Source organism: Nanorana parkeri, unplaced genomic scaffold (genome assembly GCF_000935625.1).
Source record: "Nanorana parkeri isolate BGI_ZX_2015 unplaced genomic scaffold, ASM93562v1 scaffold153, whole genome shotgun sequence".
Taxonomy (NCBI): Eukaryota; Metazoa; Chordata; class Amphibia; order Anura; family Dicroglossidae; genus Nanorana; species Nanorana parkeri.
The window spans coordinates 1,740,789-1,758,785 of record NW_017306421.1 but is presented as its reverse complement, the minus strand read 5'-3'; the positions used below and the strand labels follow the sequence as shown (position 1 = coordinate 1,758,785).

Genomic DNA, 17,997 nt, shown 5'->3' with positions numbered 1-17,997 from the left:
CTGGCTGCATCACCCCTGCGGAAGATTCAAAAACTAATTTGTCCTGATTCAGGTTGTCACATGAAGAGCAAGTGAGAGGATCTCACTCTAATGGTGAGAGGGGCAGCAACAAAAGTACATTTCAGTGTGTAGAGAATAAAACATGTATTGCTCTTGCCTTTATATCGGGCAACGTAAAAATTTGTTACTGCAACCATTATATTCTACAGCAGGGGTGTCGAACTCAATTTAATCGTGGACCGCATCAACATTACTGTTGCCCTCAAAGGTATCTGTAAGACTATATAAATGTATCTTATCTTTATCATAATTGCCTCTGCATTCGATTATCACTGGTTTTAGTAATAACTTAATACCTAGATCTGAAAGTAGAAATCTAGGAAATGGCCAGGTGGGCCGGATTCGGCCCCTCCTGGGCCTTGAGTTTGACACGTGTTCTACAGCGTCTAAGCTTTCAGATAATATATAATGTTTTGGGGTTTGAAGTAATTTTCAGGCCTAAAATGTGCATTATAACATGGGTGCAAAAAACGGTCATTAAGGGATTACATTAATTAACTTACTTAAAGTGTATCCAACCCAAAAACAAAAATGTAATATATTCCAACTTACCAGTCATTAAAAGTGGCTGCTGCATTAGTTTCCTTTATACAAGCTTTTTTTTCTTGCATTTTACCTAGTGATCATGTCTGTAACCCACTTCCTGTTGTGGGATGACAAAGCTCACTTTGCACTGTTCATATGGAGGAGAAAGAGCTGTAACCCTAGGCTACTCTCCTGATTTGAACTGAAGTAAAATAGGAAGGATTGGGAGATTAATTTAATAGGCTTGATAAATGCAGCTGGGAACAAGCAGCAAGCAGTTCAAAGAACAGAGACTTGCAGAAATTATAAAATGTAGCCCACTAGAACCATATGGGCTATATGATTGGCTGCCAAGGCCCTTGTCACTGCAACTAACCACAAATCCAACATTCCTGCAGACAGTATATCTCCGAACTTAAACTAGACCCTTCTGGATGAATTTTATCTCAGCCCAAGCACATGGGTTGTCATGCTCATATGCTGAGTGCATCTTTTATGCTCTTAGAGCTCTGTTGAATGTATATGTCTGTATAGTGCTCTGCAACTTCTAGAATTTTAACTATTACATAATGATGATATTAATGGGCATGTACATTATCATCAATAGTATGGAGTGTTAAGATCAAAATTCCACTACATGTCTACAGCCCCCTCCTCATTTTCACTATATAAGGAGGCGTTATTTTATACTTCACAAAACATGGCAATGAAAACTGATAACATTGTTTGATATATACGTTTAGTGCATAGGAAGTTACAAGGATGCTGGAAGTCTGCTGAGATAAACAGTTTTTTTTTCTATATTTGCAGAAAACGTATAGTATGAAAAAATATAACTGCAGCTATCACATCTGACTGGTGATAATATATGATGTTTTTGTTGTTGGGTTTAGATATACTGTAAGATGATCATTTCCTATCTCAAAGTAAAACTTTTCTCAGAGAAACATGCAGGCTCCCATTGCTGAAATCTGTATGAAAAGAGTAGCTCCTGGCTACTATGGCAACCATCTGGCTTCAGTACTTTTGTTTTGTTTTTTGTCAGCAGAAAAAAATATTCAAATAAGGACATTCTGGGCAAAGTCAAGATTCTTTCTCTGAATGGTTGTTCTAGGTCTGGAGTCAGACAGAGGGTCTAAATTACAACAAGGCAAACACTATTCACAGAATGAGAAGTGAACAATGGGAGCCTCCATGTTTATTTCAGGACTCTTGTTTATTATTTATCATTTTTGCAGAGCTAAACTGCCTGATATATTTTCAGTTTTCACTCCGATTTCAAGCACCATGTTTTCGTAGCACATATTTAATTTGAGGGAACCTTCTCATAGGACCCCTGCCTTTTGCCAACAAGCTCTTTATCATTTGCCTGTACTAGACATCATCGCATTTTATGTTTCCGGATATGCAAGGCATTAATACAACTATTCCACATCTGCTGGTCTTTGGCTAGTTTTGTGAATCTGCCCCATTTCTAAGCTCATCTGTTTTACCTGAACAGTATGCCACACTGTACTTATTAATCTGACTTTCCTGGGCTTACCTTTTGATGCCCAGCAAAGGGCAATAACAGAGTTTAAATATGTGTCATACAGATATAAAGCAGCAGCATTGACAAGGCCCCAAGCCCAACTCCCAAATTGGAGGACCATGGTATCTCTTTATAACTGGGTTATCACCAGTGACCAAGCATATATGGCCCTAGCTTTATCTATGTCACCAGCAGTATAGATTTATATAGAGCAGATGTATACTATGCCAGTATGGATTTTAGGATCATTTGAGTATGCAAGCTTCACCACTACAACAAAGTACAATATATGTTTAGAGAATAATATATATTCCACTTAAAATAAATCTGTACTAAGAGATATAAAGACAATCATAGCTAAACTCTTAAAATACAAGTTTACTGGTTGCAGAGACCTGGAACAAGCATGCAACTAGAGAAGACAGAATGTTTGATCTGCATACTTGATCTGGACTATTGTCTCACTACTGTCTTAGCACTGAACCCAATAAATGATAGCTAGTCAGCTAATGTTATCAGAAGGGGTCAGCAATGCCAGCTTCCATATACTGACATGAATCTTGCTCTGAGGCTCCTATCAGTCTAAAAGCCCCACAGAAGCCTAGGGGGGTTGAACCGTGTGGGTGTGGACATCAGATGAAAAAGCTGGTGGAGAAAAATAAACAAAGCTTTGGCGCAAGATCTAGGCAAGCATAGGCATTTGGGGTGGAGGCAAAGTTTACTTAATCATTAACCACTTGCTGTCCGCCCGTTGTAAAAAAACGGACGGCACTGCAGCATTGGTGGGTTGCCGTCTCCAGACGGCATTTTTTTTCTGCGGGCGCGCACGGGCAGAAAAGACCCGACCAATGCAAACACCCGTTACCGGGTGTTTTACACATAGACGATTGGCGGCTCCATAGCCCGCCGATCGTCTATATGTGCTCGTTTTTTCTCCACCCCCCCCGCGGCCGCCGTTTTTTTGCCCCCCCTGACCCCTCACCTTCAATCCCGGGATCCGCTGCCCCATCTGCGGCCCGGGATCGGGTCTGGAGGGCGTCAGGAGGAAGAGGAAGGGAGTCAGGCTGCAGCGCTGAATACTGAAAAATGGCCTAGATGGGAAGGGGGTTTAACACCGCGGATGTCAACTGGTTAAAGCAGTACTCCAAGCAGATATACAATCTCAGATTGGGGAGGCAGAATCAGAACAAGAAGTCAAATCAGGTGTACTACAAGAAGCATGCTGATAGAGGTAAAGAGCAAAGTGAAATGGAGAAAAGCTTATCAGTCTGCCGCTACTCTTTTTGCTGCCCATTCAGTGTGAAATTGAGGCCTGCTATGGTCTTCAGCTGTGTGTGCAGCAGCCTGTTACAAAGCAATTGCAGAACCTTATTGCAAGCGTCGTGTAACATGGTGGAGGCCTTTCAGGCCAGGTGCAGGGTTTGGGCAATCCCGGGACACGCTGCCCCATTGATTTCAATGGGGTTATACCCATGCGGCAATCGCTGAGAGGGGAGAGAAGGGAGAAAAAAAAAAAGGCGCATTTACCTTTTTCACGTCATGCACAGCTTTTTTTTTCCAGCCATGATTGTCCATGATAGCATGGGCGGAACACCACGGGATCCCCCTGGCGCAACTTGGGTGTCATTAGAAGTGAATGGCACCGCCCTCAGTGGTGGTGTGCAATTCCACAACCGCGTGGTTCATGCACGACTGCCACACACTCACGGATCGCCTGGGTGTGACCCTGACCTAAAGAACGCTTAATTTCCAGTTTAGAAATGTAAGCACAGATCTAAATAGTAAACAGGCTGCTAGAAGTCTTCAAGCCAGCTTTAGATAGTGCTAAAGCTAATTGAAGCCTGCTAGGAGCTTGCTTATAGTGACACAGGGGCGGACTGGTACCGGTTACTTGAACTTAATAATCGGCTAACCGATTTTGAAACAAATCATTAGCTTCAGCTCTAGATAAATGGTCACCCTACACCAGGGATCCCCCACTGGCCACAGTGGAGCCCCCACTACCCACCTGGGAGCTACCACAGAGCCACCACTAATTAAATACCATGGGCCTCTGGGTTGTACTTGCCCCCTGGGCTAAAAGTTGCCAGTCAGCCCCTGTAGTGACAGCACATTACATTCCCAAACTGCAAAAGCTTACTGTAGCTTACTTACAGCTTTTATACACGATTACGTAATGTGAACAAGGCCTTGGGCTCAGTTCAAACCTAGGCGTGTCGCTCCTGGCTAAGCGCGGCAAAAGACTCCACCCAAGGAATCCCATTCACGCCTGTGAGTTTTGTCGCAAGCGGAAAGACGTCTGTTGCTCAAAATAGTACTTGAGCTACTCTTGGGCAGGTTTCAGCAAGTTCAGTCCAACACTCAACAGAAAATTCTTGAAAGCACACACTGCGATTATTTTAGCGCACGTTTTGCCAATTCACATGCATGTGCCATAATCTGCTTAAAAAAATGCGAGAAAATGTGCATAATAGGTGTTGCTTATGTGTGAATGAAGCTTTAGCGTTACTGAACTGCAGCAAAAAAAAAAAAGTCTCCTCTGACAGCCAGGTCTGTGTAATGCAGCAGAGCTGTGTAAATCCTGTCAGGTAAAAAGCTCTTGATATGTATTCGTTGTATTACAACTGTATTTTGTGTATTAACTGCTTGCCTGGAGTTCAGCTAAGTCCGATTTTATTGATTTTTTTTTTCTATAAAAATATTACATGGCTGTAGCCAAAAACTGGCAATGAGCTTTGTCCATGCAGCCACTTGATGGTAACAGGAAGCTTTAACTGTCCGAAAAGGCAAGTAAATCCTTCAATATAACCCAACTGATACCATGCCAAGCCATTGTCATTACATTTTAGACTATGCCATGGAATAACTACGGACACAGAAGAGACTTGCGTGCACATCAGCTGGTGGAATGTATTGGTCCTAGACACACACATCCTAATATGATAGTGATAAACAATGTTTGCATTAAATAAAAAAAAAACCCACACTTATTCCTTGTGCCATTGGATTAACTACAGGGAGAGCTCTGAACCAAAGACCTTTAATAGTAAGATAATTGGCCACTCTTCAAATGCTGCTGGGCACCAGAGACACAGCAGCAATGTATGCCAACAGACAGATGATTAAAAAAAAAAAATCTGAACCGTGCAGAATACTATGATGATCTTAGGGTGGGACTCATCTGACTACAACAAACGCTGGGCATACAGCGTTTTATTTTCTTCATTCGACCTGCGGGCTGAACAAAGAATATAATGGATTTCTCCATCCACGCTAAATGTGAATGGTGGAATTCCCTGCTGTTTTCATTGTATTTCGACAGTGGCTGTCAGAATAACTAAACGGAGCTTGCTGCTGTTTGGCTGTAAACTTCATTTGGATGAGAATTTTCCAACCGGATCCTTCGATCAGCTGATTAAAGGATATCGGCCGGAAGCGTGCCGACAGCGGAACCCACTGTGCGAATTTTGACTTGAGCCGGCAGAAATTCAATATGTGTAAACCCTACTTTAGATATTGAGTGGGAGAAGGCAACCTGGGGAAAAAAAAGCACCAACTATACAAGCTATACGAATACAAGGTGTAACAACAAATACTATACAAAAGAAGCTTAAATTATTTACCAGTCTTAAAATATTCACATCTATGACCTATTAGGCAGTAAATAGCTTTCAAGACTGCCACACAGTCATGAGACAGATACACAAATTTGTAATGCAAAGATTGCCCTGAAGGTGAGGACCCACTTTTTATATAAAATGTAGCATGTTTATTTGATTAGTGTCCGGAATGAAATTTAACAAAAAGGAAAAAAAAAATATACAGTATTTTCACAATAGATTCCCTTTAATTCCATGGAAATATTTGATGGGTCTATTGTTCACTATGATACAAAGCACTGGTGCTAGAAGCATCTCTTGTGGTGAAGATGTATGATTAAGTAACATTTGCCAACCAATGCAGTAAGATACAGCAATATACAACAGGCAGGTAAGGTGCCTAGCAATTCATAATGTGTACCAGACAAGAAAGGAATCCAAGTACTAAAACCACCATGATCATCGACTTCGTTATTCTATACCATATAATATTTGTGTCATGATATGTGATCACAGCCTTAAGGTCCAAGTCACTTTTCTGCTTTAAAAGTATGTGAGCTTTAAATTATTTTTAATGAGAGAAATGTAAATGTATTCACCTTTTTTTTGTAGAAGTGTTGCATGACTAGCAATGCATTTTGTTTTGCATGTTTGATATGTTGTTTTATTATTGTATGCATTTTAACAGAAGCAAAATGCACAAAATAACATTTGCACTTTTACAAACTATTTGAGTGTTTCCACAAGTTTTATAGTTTAGAAAAATTATATTGTGACATCTTCCAATGCAGATATGATTAAAAACTAAAATCTGCATTTTCCAGACCCCAGAGAAGCAGCAAGTTGGTACTGTGAAGGGAAGTCTTTGGGAGGAGGCCAACAGCTTTAATATTATTGATCAACCTGCAGCAAAAAAACTACACAGATATTTTCTCATGCTATACAAAAAAACAGTTTACCCTGAGAAGGAAAGAAAAATGGTAGAATGACATAGTGGGGGATATAAGCAATGCTAGTTACCATGATCATTTGTTGTTTTGTGGGACTATTCTATGATTAGTGTCTGGATATTATGTGCCAAGCTTTTGCATCTGTCATTAACACTATAACTGAAAAGGAGATCTCTAAGCTACTGTAAGGGCCTTATCAAAAGGCAATCTCCTTACACTACCTGAAGAAAGTGAAAGGCACAGAAGGTTTACTGAATGTTATGGAGGTAGTGACAGCAATACTGAAGAACCTTTACGGTGAATACTAAATAGAATTAACAAAAGACAATACAACATTTTATCTTCTCTTCGGTGTTGAACACTTTTTCACTGGCATTTGAGATAAAAGAACAGAACAAAGACAGGAGAGTATCCCTAAACACAAGGCCCAGATAAACTTCCAAGAGCTTAGCAGTCTTTATGGCCCCTGCTAAAAATATTTAAATAGAACTTCTGCCATGCAGGAGTCTCACAGATCAAAAAGGTCCATCAATAAGACAATGTGATATTAAAAGTAATTAAGATACTAAATCTTTACATGTTTTTAATGAATAAGAACTGCCATATAACACATTGTTCATACGTATGCGTGTACGATCACACTCATAGCATATGGGATATAGAAATAAGGGAAAGAAAACCCTCTGCCATAAGGTGTTAAGTAATCAATTCCATGGGGTCTTCTTTGCAGCCTGCGCCTTGCGTTGATGTTTATGGATCTGTCAGGAATTTTGGTTCTGGTAAATAGAAGCCTTGTCCTTAAGCAGATCGAGACACAAATGACAACTCCAACTTCCTAAAAGAGCAGAGAATACATCTTTACAATATTTTGGATTACAATTAAAACACAGACAAGAAATGCTCACGAATGCACAATAGAACTTCATCCTTCTATCTCTATGCTTCCACCTACCGGGTTTCCTTTTATTTGATTCCATCCACCCTTATTCCCCTGTGTTTTTCCCCACTCTTTCTTTATTCAGGTCACTTCATATGGTAAAGTTAGTCCAAATGAAACAATGTATATGGGACATGAGCACTCTCCTCCATTCTTTACCTTGTAATTATTTTCATGTTTGGGACAATTTTAAAAAATATTTAAAAATCCCGCCATGGATGGGAAAATAGAGAAAAATTGCATCCACTCACCCTCAGGAGGCTCAGCCATTGGTGGAGAGAGGCAGTACATATGGTATCCACGGTCACAATCATCACAGAATAGCAACTGATCCTACGGAAAAAGAAAATAAAGCCGTTTGGTACATGGAGGCAACATGAAATGTTAAGATGAGCAAAGCAGATTAAAAACTGAGAACTCTAACAGCCAACCCATGTCATCCAGTCAAAATCAATCTTGTAATAATGTGAGTTCAGCAGTTAATTCTGATTGGTTACTATGGGATCCTCCATTTAATAATTAGCACTCCTTCTGTATGAATGGTAATATTGTTGATATGCAAGTAAATAAAACCTCTATCCTACCCAGGAATCTAGGGAAGATGTGATCCTTTGGGCAGTTCTTTAAAAATCACAGTAACAGATTTGCCATTAATAAACATTTTATCCTGAGCTGAAATAACCTTGGAGCAAGCTGATGCAGCATAAGGGCAAACAACTCGTAGCCTGCCATCGTTTCATCTCTCCTAAAAATGCCGCCTGTCTGGCTTCAATATTTAGGGACACTAACCCAGAAATAGTCTGCAGGTTAGTTTCCCCCTCACTTACTGCATCCTTGTTTCAACTTTGTAAATACTGAATTCAGCTACAGCCAGGAGACCAGTGTTTTCAAAGGGTCACTAATTTCAACTTTTTGAAGATTTTCTTCCGTACAGGTTTCCTTTGGTTTTAATGGTCAACATTTACTTACATCATTCTCAGATGTCCCACAGATGTTGCAACATTTACACTCAATGCACTGCCAGCGGTAAGTCTTCACAGCAGCCATCATCACTGGAGTAAACTGCAAACAGGAAGGATGTCCTACGATCGCAAGAGAAACGGGGCTCAGACTAATCCACTGCAGACAGGTTTATTATGGTGTCACACTTTTAAAGCAACTATAATGAGGTCACACAATCAGATCTGGACTACATATGATGGGAGAATACATTGAAATAGAGAATTTATTCGTAACAGCTTATGAAAGCTAGGTCATAACAGCAATCGATCGAAATTGGTTCATTTAAAAACCCTTTTCTGGGGTTTGGTGGTCACAAGGGAAAACTTGATATGCTCAGAGTATACCAGGAGACACTAGTTATAGGCTAGCTAGTTTTTTTTAAAGCTTTTCACTTTTTGCTTTATGGACGGTTATAAAGGAAACAAAAACAAAAAGAAAAATCAACTTGCAGTAATTAAAAATAACCTTTTCCTTTTTAAATATGCGACGGTTCATTTTGATGCAAGTTTTCCAACAATCATTTATTTGACAAGTTAACAGTTTTAAAAGCTACCTCTTTCCAAAAGAAACAGCATTTTAGGACACCCCTCCCAAACACGTCTGTTCTACATCAGTTTTTCTTTCAAATCCCTAATCACTCCTAGCAATACCATCTGTTCTCTGCAACCCAGTTAAACTCCGATTGCCATGACGTATATTATTGGAGTAATCCCCACTCCCTCACCTAGGCGGTCAGTCATGACCTATAGGATACATGTTTGATGAACAAATTAGTAAAGCATCACTGCACAAATTAAAGCGCCAAACCTTCCTGCTTATCTATGGCTAAAGGAATCTGTAAGTAGTAAAGGATAAGAATGGCAGCCATGGTGCTTACACCTTTAAAAAACACTTACTGGTAGTGTCTCCTTTCTTTCCTGATTGATCCCATTACACTACTGATCAGGTACTACTTCTCCCACTGGCTAAAGGAGACAAATGTCATCTATGAATGACATCCTTAAAAACATTACATTCACAACTCTTAATTGCATCTTTGCAAATAGATAAACAAGACATTTAAAAAAAAAAAAGAAGGAGCAAGGTTTTCATTCATTGCAAAACATATTACCATATTGATAGTTTCTTTATGTTTAAATTAAGGTAACACAATATGCAGACCTATTTAAGAAATAATAAAAAAAAAAAAGGAGGCTAGAATTGTCTCCAGTAACAACCTGCCAATTCCTGGACAGAATGGTTGTAGGGAAATTGATCCATCTTCACATACCTACTACTGATCTGGTGGAATCATGACTAAATCCTTGTGTCTGTTGTAGGTGACCCACACGCCAAATTAATGAAACAGTAGACAAAGTAGATCAATGAACCACAGGACAATTTTAAGCAAACTGCAAAGTGTTCTGCACCCAGTAATTTCCATTGCTTAAGAAAATGATTGTTCTATTTCATGTTGTCTGAGGAAATAATGGTTACCTGTTCTACAAATAAATCACTGATTTGGCATGTCATGTGGATGGTGTTAACAGAAAAAATGAAGGTAATCTCTACACAAAAAGTCTTGAACTGCACAATTAAAGTTTTGCTTCCTTTTAACTCAATTTTACATAAAGGACAGAAAAACATTTGCATATATTACCAGCTTGTCAAAAACCTTGATTGGATTTTGTTTTATGTAGCAAAGTATGCGTTTCTTCATTAAAACACAATGCTGTTATAGGATAATACCTCATTTGTATGTTAGAGAGCATGGTATTATTCAGAGAAAACAGAACCACAAACACTAGAATCTGCAAAAGCCACAAATACCGCAAACCCAGGAAAAAAGTTGGCCACACAATCTCTTTTTCAACCCATTTAAAAAGGTAAACTAAACTGATTTGGGGAAAACCTTATTTCAGTTTTTATTGTTTAGACCCTTAAATTGGTAAATTATACAGGACAAAGGTTTCCCTGAACACTGGGTTATCTGAAGAGACAAAGCAGAGCAGCTTGCCTTGCCTCTCTATTTGTTTGAGACAAACCTCTGGCAAGGCATGAGTCATTGTTCTGATGAGATGCTGTGTTTCAGGACAGCTGAAAAGTAACCATGCAAATGATCTGAAATGATGACTGTTGGCTGAACAGAAGACTACACAATTAATATAAAACATTTCACATATACCCTGTTACAAAAATGAATTGTATTTTTTTTAGGCCAGACCATAAAGAAAGAAATCAGATCCCACTACACAGTCCCCTTTGAAATCTACTTAACAACTATGTAGTGCAAGGACCCTTGCGCTACACAGAAGTTGGTAAATCTGTTGAAGAATGTTTGTAGAGCGTGTGGCCAGCTTCATGACAAAAACACTTACCTACAGCCTGGTCATAAAAACCGGAAACAAAAATGATCAGATTTGAGAACCTGATTTTCTACCATTATGGGATAGTGGGCAAGCAAATTGTGTATGATGTGCAGGTCTGTGACCATCCTATGCCCATCCTCACCTGTCCCTAATCCAGCGAGATATTGGTGCCACACAGCTGCTTGTCAAAACTTTCAGTGCTGGACCTCCACGTGTGAGCCAACATCTGCATATAATACTAGAGCACATCTAGTATGTTTGAGAGATCCATTTACTTACAAATCTATAAGCCAATTGTCTCCATTTAGAACATATCAATTACAGATCTATGGACCTTTGATGGGTAGTTTAGACCAAGTTTCTTCACAAAGAAAAACAAAAAACTGAATCTGATAGTCTTCCAATGTAAGTTATAACTTTCTGTTCTAGCTGCAAAGCAATAATGCTGAATTTGGTTTACAAACATTCCATCATTGCCAAGTAGTCCCCTGTAAAAAAAGAGAAACCTTAAAAAAGACTAAACCTAAAGCCAACAATGTACCTTTCCAAAAGGCATTTTAAATTCTCCGCCCTCCTAGCATTTCATACAAGGTCGCAAGTGTTTTCTTGATGCTTAGTAAGTCCTCCAGAATGCATTCAACATAATTCTATACATATCAGCCTGCATAACAGTGTTTGTGAACCCTGATCCTAGGAAGCAACATACATTCCACTGCTTTCCCTTGCAGTGGAAAGCAAAGCCATTTTTATGAATGGCTTATAATATCCATATAACTCCCCTACGGCTCTAGCAGAGGACTGTCCCTCGGCATCATTACATACAATGCAGGGCTATGGAGCCTACATTGTGCTTGATGACTTCAGCGTCATCAAGCGTGGATGAAGCAAGTAAAACAGCTTTTCTCTGTCCCCTAGTAAAAAAAAAAAAAAATAATAATAAAAAAGTTAACCCTTGGGAGTAACCCCACTGCAAGGAAAACATTTTAATTTCCCTGAAGGTGGGCTTCAATAAACGTCACCGTTATATGCAATTGCATTTGAAATGTTCTCTAACTACATTTAAATATATATCATATTTATTGTGTTTAATACACTTTAGGGGCTGAGCTGTTGGAAAATTACTGTGGGTTCATTTCTATTGCATACTACTGCTATTAACATTTATTTGCACAGTCGGGTTATTGTTGCTGAATTTCTCACCTTGCAAGCATTTGGTGATTAGAAATAATAGCTTTACATGTTTATATCATTTTATTGCACCACAAAATAATTAAAATGTATAAATAACCATCTCCTGTACAATGATCAACTGTCTCTAACAAAATGAGGTAAATGCTTAAAAAGGTAGGGGAAGGGACCACGCACATTGCTCAGCGTCTTAAACAATCTGTTAATAACTAAAACTGCAGACAGTCTACACCACCCCTTCTTCTTGGGCGGCAGGCAGTTTGCTGCACTATGGAATTCTCATAGCTGAAGATGCTCACTGTATCACCCTCCTTTTTCCCCTGCCTCTCATACCAGAGCGACCGCAGTCTGAGCAAGACACCAGCTCTTCTGGATGGCTTGTTTTCTTGTTGATCTTTGAGTCTCCGAGGCAAAAGTCACAGTAATTGTTGGGTAACGCTAGACCATCTGGACCCTTCTTTGCTAAAAAAAAAAAAAAAAAGAGAAAAAAAGGACATGAGATCGATATGCAGCTTGAGAAATTAGCAACCAGGCACAGATTACAAGAGACCTAAATCCTATACTTACTGTAAAAGAATAATATGGGAACTAAAACTGAGTTTTTAAAATAATAATATAGAAGGTTAATCATTTAGATGGGAGAAGTAATAAATAGGGGTGTTGTATTTCAAGAAAATGCTTATCTTAAAAATTAAGAATACATTTGGATGTTTAGACTGAATGGAATTTTTGAAAATAAAATGGATTTGGACATCTAGAGTAGGGGTAGGGAACTAAAATTCAAGAAGGTCCAGTGAGCAAAGTTTTCATAGAGCCGAGGTTTAAATCACAGTCCGGACAGAACAGCCATCCAGTCCGTTTCAGGACCGCGGTCCGCCATTTAGTCAGCATTTACACCAACAGCTGCACTTCAACACAGCTGCTGGTGTGTTTTCCCAGACACAGAGCTAATGCACCAATCCCAGCACATCACACTTTTTTGTTAGAACTTGATTGAATGTCACAAGTGACATTTCATTAAGTTCTATGGGATGGGCACAACCCAGAGTGATGCAGTTATAACACGTAGTGCCCTCTTGATATGCCACGCTTGAATGGCACCGTTTATTGAGTTTGTTATTTCAGTCAATTATTTGTTGTTTTTGCATGTCATTTATATGCACACATGTTCATTGTGTGTTTTAGTATGGATCTATCACATTGATATACCACGTTAGAATTAAATTTTTCATTGAGTTTACCATTTTAGTCAGTCATTTATTGTAAGATTGTTGTGGTCCCATTGAGGTTGTGATTATTTTTGCATGTTTTAAAGAACGACACCTTTTGTTTTATACTATATTTTTAAATGCAGCTGGCACACAACAGAACTCATCACAGCTGCACCTAAACGGCGAGAAAAATAATTGCACTGAGAGCCAAGCAGGCTCGACTACAGTACAAATACAAGAGCGGAATAAGAGTAGAATGAGCCAAGTGAAGACGTCCTGTGTGTGCAGCAGCTCTCAGACTATTTAAATCAACATACTGTACTGCTTGAATGAAGTGGAGGAATATGAGGTTACTGACTTGGATATGTTATCTAGCAGGAGGGGATCCTAAAATTATTAACATAATTAACCAATTGGAAGGGAAAAACACAATTCTGATATATGTATTTTAAATGTGTGCTAATCTGTTTGTCTGATGTTCTGCCAGGTATTAGATTTTACAAAGAGTCTAACAAATGCTAGAAGCCTGGCTGTTAAACTGACCCCCTGGCTTCAATAAAATTTGAGTCACTAACCCTGAAGATACATGCAGATCAGGAAATATATACATGCTAATCTGCTTTAAAGAGAACTATGGCCCAACGTCTTTTGGCCATAGTTCTCTTGATGGTAACAGAAGGACATATAACAGTGGTGGCGAACCTTGGCACTCCAGCTGTTTTGGAACTACAAGTCCCATGAGGCATTGCAAGGCTCTGACAGCCACAGACATAACTCCCAGAGGCAGATGCATGTTGGGATTTGTAGTTTTGGCACAGCTGGAGTGCCAAGGTTCGCCACCAGTGACATATACTAATGTCCTCCGGTGACCCAAAACTCAGTATATAGCAGGCTATTGCCCGCTATATGCTGACAACGTAAAGTTGTGCTACAGTCAGGATGGATCCCAACAATACTGTTGAGATCCATCCCGCTGGCTGATTGACAGCTGACTTTGCCTCTCTAGAGGCTGTGCCCTCCCCCATCCGTTCTTCAAGTTAGCGCTGGAGAGGGGCGGGGAGGAAATCCCTCTGGGTAATGGTGACTGACAGTCACCGCTCTCTGCAGGGAGAGGACCGGGAAGTCAGTGTTAGGAGTTGTGTTTGCTGACTTCCCGATCAATAGAGCCAAAATGTGTCAGCTTCAGTGTCACAGGCCGGCTTCAATTATGGGGCTGAACATTTTTCACTCACCCCATAATTCTCCTTTAATTGTTCCATTTCCTGATGTAGGAGTCAGCAATAGCAGTCTCTATGATTCTCTAATGCAGCCTGCCATTGCTGATCTTTGAGAAATACTAGGTGCCTGGTTGTACTGGCTTAAATACTTAACATGCCACTGACTGGACAATGGAAAAGAAAAACCCACTGTAAATTTATACAAAGATAACCAAACATACCTTTAAGAAGAAAAAACAATATGTTTGGAGTACCAGTGCAGAAAACCAACATCAAAAGAATACAAACAAAAAGTATGACTAGAGAACATCAAAACTTACATTTCTGCTCCTCAGATCTATGCATGATAGGGGTAGGTGGCTGAGAATCTTCCTTGTCATCTGCTCCTGCACCCTCTTCATCAACCAAATGAGAGTGTGCATAGTGATAGCTCAATCCAGGCCGGTTCTTGTATCGCTTTCCACAGACTGAGAGGAAAAAAGAAAGTAAAAAGTAAAAGAAAGAGCAAAAAAGGTGTAAAACAGGACTAAGAAACAATTAGGGCAAATAAACAGAGCAAACAGCAGACAGGCAATGAAAAAGCTGAATAGCTAACAAAATATTTTCTAACCATTCCAGCCAAAGAAGGGTTAAAACACAGTAAGCAAAGCTTGGATGGGACTGGGAATGAGAATCACAGATTGCAAGCTCATAACATATTACCATCAACCCTTATGTATATTCTACAATATTAAAGCGGAACTAAACCCTCCTATCCTATACAGCCCCGAATGGTACCATCTTAGCCTCTACACAGATCCGCAGTTTCCAAGTTACCATGCCATTTGAGTGCTTGAAAGTTTGGTTATCAGCAGACATAAGCACCCTGGCAACTGTGACAGTTATCAGAGGTAAGCTTTAAAATAGGAAATCGATAAATCTCTGGGTTTATTTCCTCTTTAAAAAAAGATCAACCACCCAGTGTGTGCTCTAGCCATTACCACTCAATTTTTCTGGAAACTATAACACCCAAACAGATCATATATAATTACTTTGTATATTCTATTTTCTTAAGGCTGTGGAGGTCAATCGCCTTTATTATAAGCAACGGAAAATGATGCTTCATGTCCGCAATCTCATTGTGGAGATATTGATAAATGCCAGGTATATCAGTCATTCATGTGTAAAATGCTCAGAACTGCAGACAAACCAGATCATTAAATGCTGAAGAGCAAAATATGCCATTAAAATAGGCATTTAGTGAGAACTTCATAACCTGCAGACTTTCCAGGAATGCATCAACTGTGTATATGGTCAAATATGGCAAAGCAAGTCACAGTGGGTGGTTTGGTCATGCTGAAAATCCCATAATGTATTTTTTTTTTTAATTCTTATTACTTCCTGCATACAATTCACATGCACACTCACCTGAGCGTACATATTATGCCTACCTAGGCAAAAGTGTGCCTGAAAGCTAATGGAACTAGCTTTTCTCAAGGGGAAAACAACAACTTTGGCCAAAACTCACCAACACAGTGAGAAATATCCAGCTTATTGCTTTTTTTACTACCATAGACAGGAGAATAATAGTTTGATGCATGATACATTTGTAACTAGTTACTTTTTTGAGAAAAGTACTCTTGCGCTAAAGAAAAACATTGTTTATATGACAGAAACATTGGTGTAGGGTTACTATGATAATCCAACCTTTTGCTATTAAACAATCTTCCCCATTAATGTGCTTTATAATCTTCTCTGGGGACAAGGCTTCAAGGACTGTAAGGGTGGATTCCCAACAGCAAGCCGCTCTAAATGGATGAGAATATTTCATTCAGTTCTACAGCCACAGAGTGGTGTGATGCGGTTGTTCCGCTGTGCTGAAACAAAGTGGTGCATTGCGGTAGTGTGAACTAAGACAAATAAAAACAAGGCTACTTCCTTGTCATCTCATTGGGGCCAGTGCAGCCCCAATGCCTCTGGTGTGAATCAGGCCTAACCCCATGTGTTTCAGTTTACCGTTTGACGTGGTTTATGTCAGGTAAATATATCACATTTGCTGCTCATCTTGGAAAGCCTCACCACATATGCTATGCTATTTGAATCAACAGGCATCATCTCCATTGCAGTCCTCTCCTCGTTGGTCGGTTTTCTCCTGCGGCCCCCTAAGGGGAACCAAGGTTGTGACTATTGAAGCCTCTGCAATCCAGTTTTGCTCACTCCAAAGGGAGAATAGCTGATGGTATATTCATATATGGTTACAATCATCCACATCATATGTTACTCCTGATGAAGCCACGGCTGTGGCGAAAAGCGTGGAGTATTTTCTACAACAGTAGCCATCCATTGATTCCAACTAAGGAATCACGGATCATAACTTATTATCTCTGTAAATTAGGTTTATGCTTACCAAGTTTAGGCTGAGCACCAATATGCATATATGTTTTTATGTTTCGTATTTTTAATGTCTTTAATAAATTCTGATATTATGGGCCGGTGAAGGTGCTATAATTGCCTAAAAAGCCCTCCATGACTTCCAGCCCTTAGCCTCTTGGCTACGGAACTGTCTCTTTTGTCTACATATTGCTTTATGGTTGTGGCTGTAGGACCTTCCCCTCTTGAACATAATCGTATTACTAAATATATCAACATGTCACCCTTATTCTTTTTCTCTGGATGCACCTGAGGCGCACAATTACATAACACTCCAACGTTTCTTGACATTAAACCTCTGTTAACCTCCTGTCTTTTCATGTGCGAGTTTTACAAGAAAATTACTTTGGGAAATGGTTTAAAAGCAAAAACAAGTTACTGGGTCAAGGCAATGACAAGGGTCCATTAATGCGGACAAAAAAACAAGCAACTGTAGGATGAAACTGAATACAGTAAACTCCCCATTATCTGGCATTCCAGCAACTAGCAAACAAAAAAGAAAAGAGGATAAACTCTCAAGCAACCAGAAACTAGTTATCCAGCATCTACCAATCCCCGTGGGAACCAGATAACTGAGTTTACTGTACCATATAAAAATTCCTCTAAACACTTTAAGAATTTTTTGTTTTTAAAATCATCTCAAATTGTCAAAAAAAACCAAAAAACAGAAAACTGAGAAATAAGTGGTTTCAATAAGCCAATAAAAACCCTGAGATTTATGGATGTACATTTCATTCGAATTGCCCCGCAGAGGGGACTAGATGTTGTGAACATTTACTTTACATTGACCTTCTATTTTGTGTAAAATCACAATGATCTGATTTCCAAGCAACTATGAAGTACCGGGATAGGTCAGAAAAACAAGCCTGCAGTATAAAACACAAAGTGCTCTTCACACAATTCATTAGCAGAACTGTTGTCACTGCAGACGTCAGATGGCCTTGCTCGGAGTTATCCTCGCTAGAACTCTTATGAAAACATTTTGACAATTGTTTCGCTGCTTGAAAGGAGCGTAAAGTT

General features: G+C 39.4%; 1 protein-coding gene across 4 annotated transcripts in view; it reads right to left on the bottom strand.

Moving 5' to 3' along the window:
• Positions 1–6,471: 6,471 nt before the first annotated feature.
• Positions 6,472–17,997, bottom strand: part of DPF2 (double PHD fingers 2) — a 37,065-nt gene continuing 25,539 nt past the window's right edge. For all 4 annotated transcript variants that reach the window (XM_018554326.1, XM_018554328.1, XM_018554327.1 and 1 more), the window contains 5 exons: positions 14,889–15,035; positions 12,474–12,602; positions 8,572–8,684; positions 7,854–7,935; positions 6,472–7,500 (listed from right to left, as the gene is read on the bottom strand). In XM_018554326.1, the coding sequence (XP_018409828.1) occupies positions 7,427–7,500; positions 7,854–7,935; positions 8,572–8,684; positions 12,474–12,602; positions 14,889–15,035 (545 nt within the window). In that variant the 3' untranslated portion in view covers positions 6,472–7,426. The remainder of the gene's footprint in view (positions 7,501–7,853; positions 7,936–8,571; positions 8,685–12,473; positions 12,603–14,888; positions 15,036–17,997) is intronic.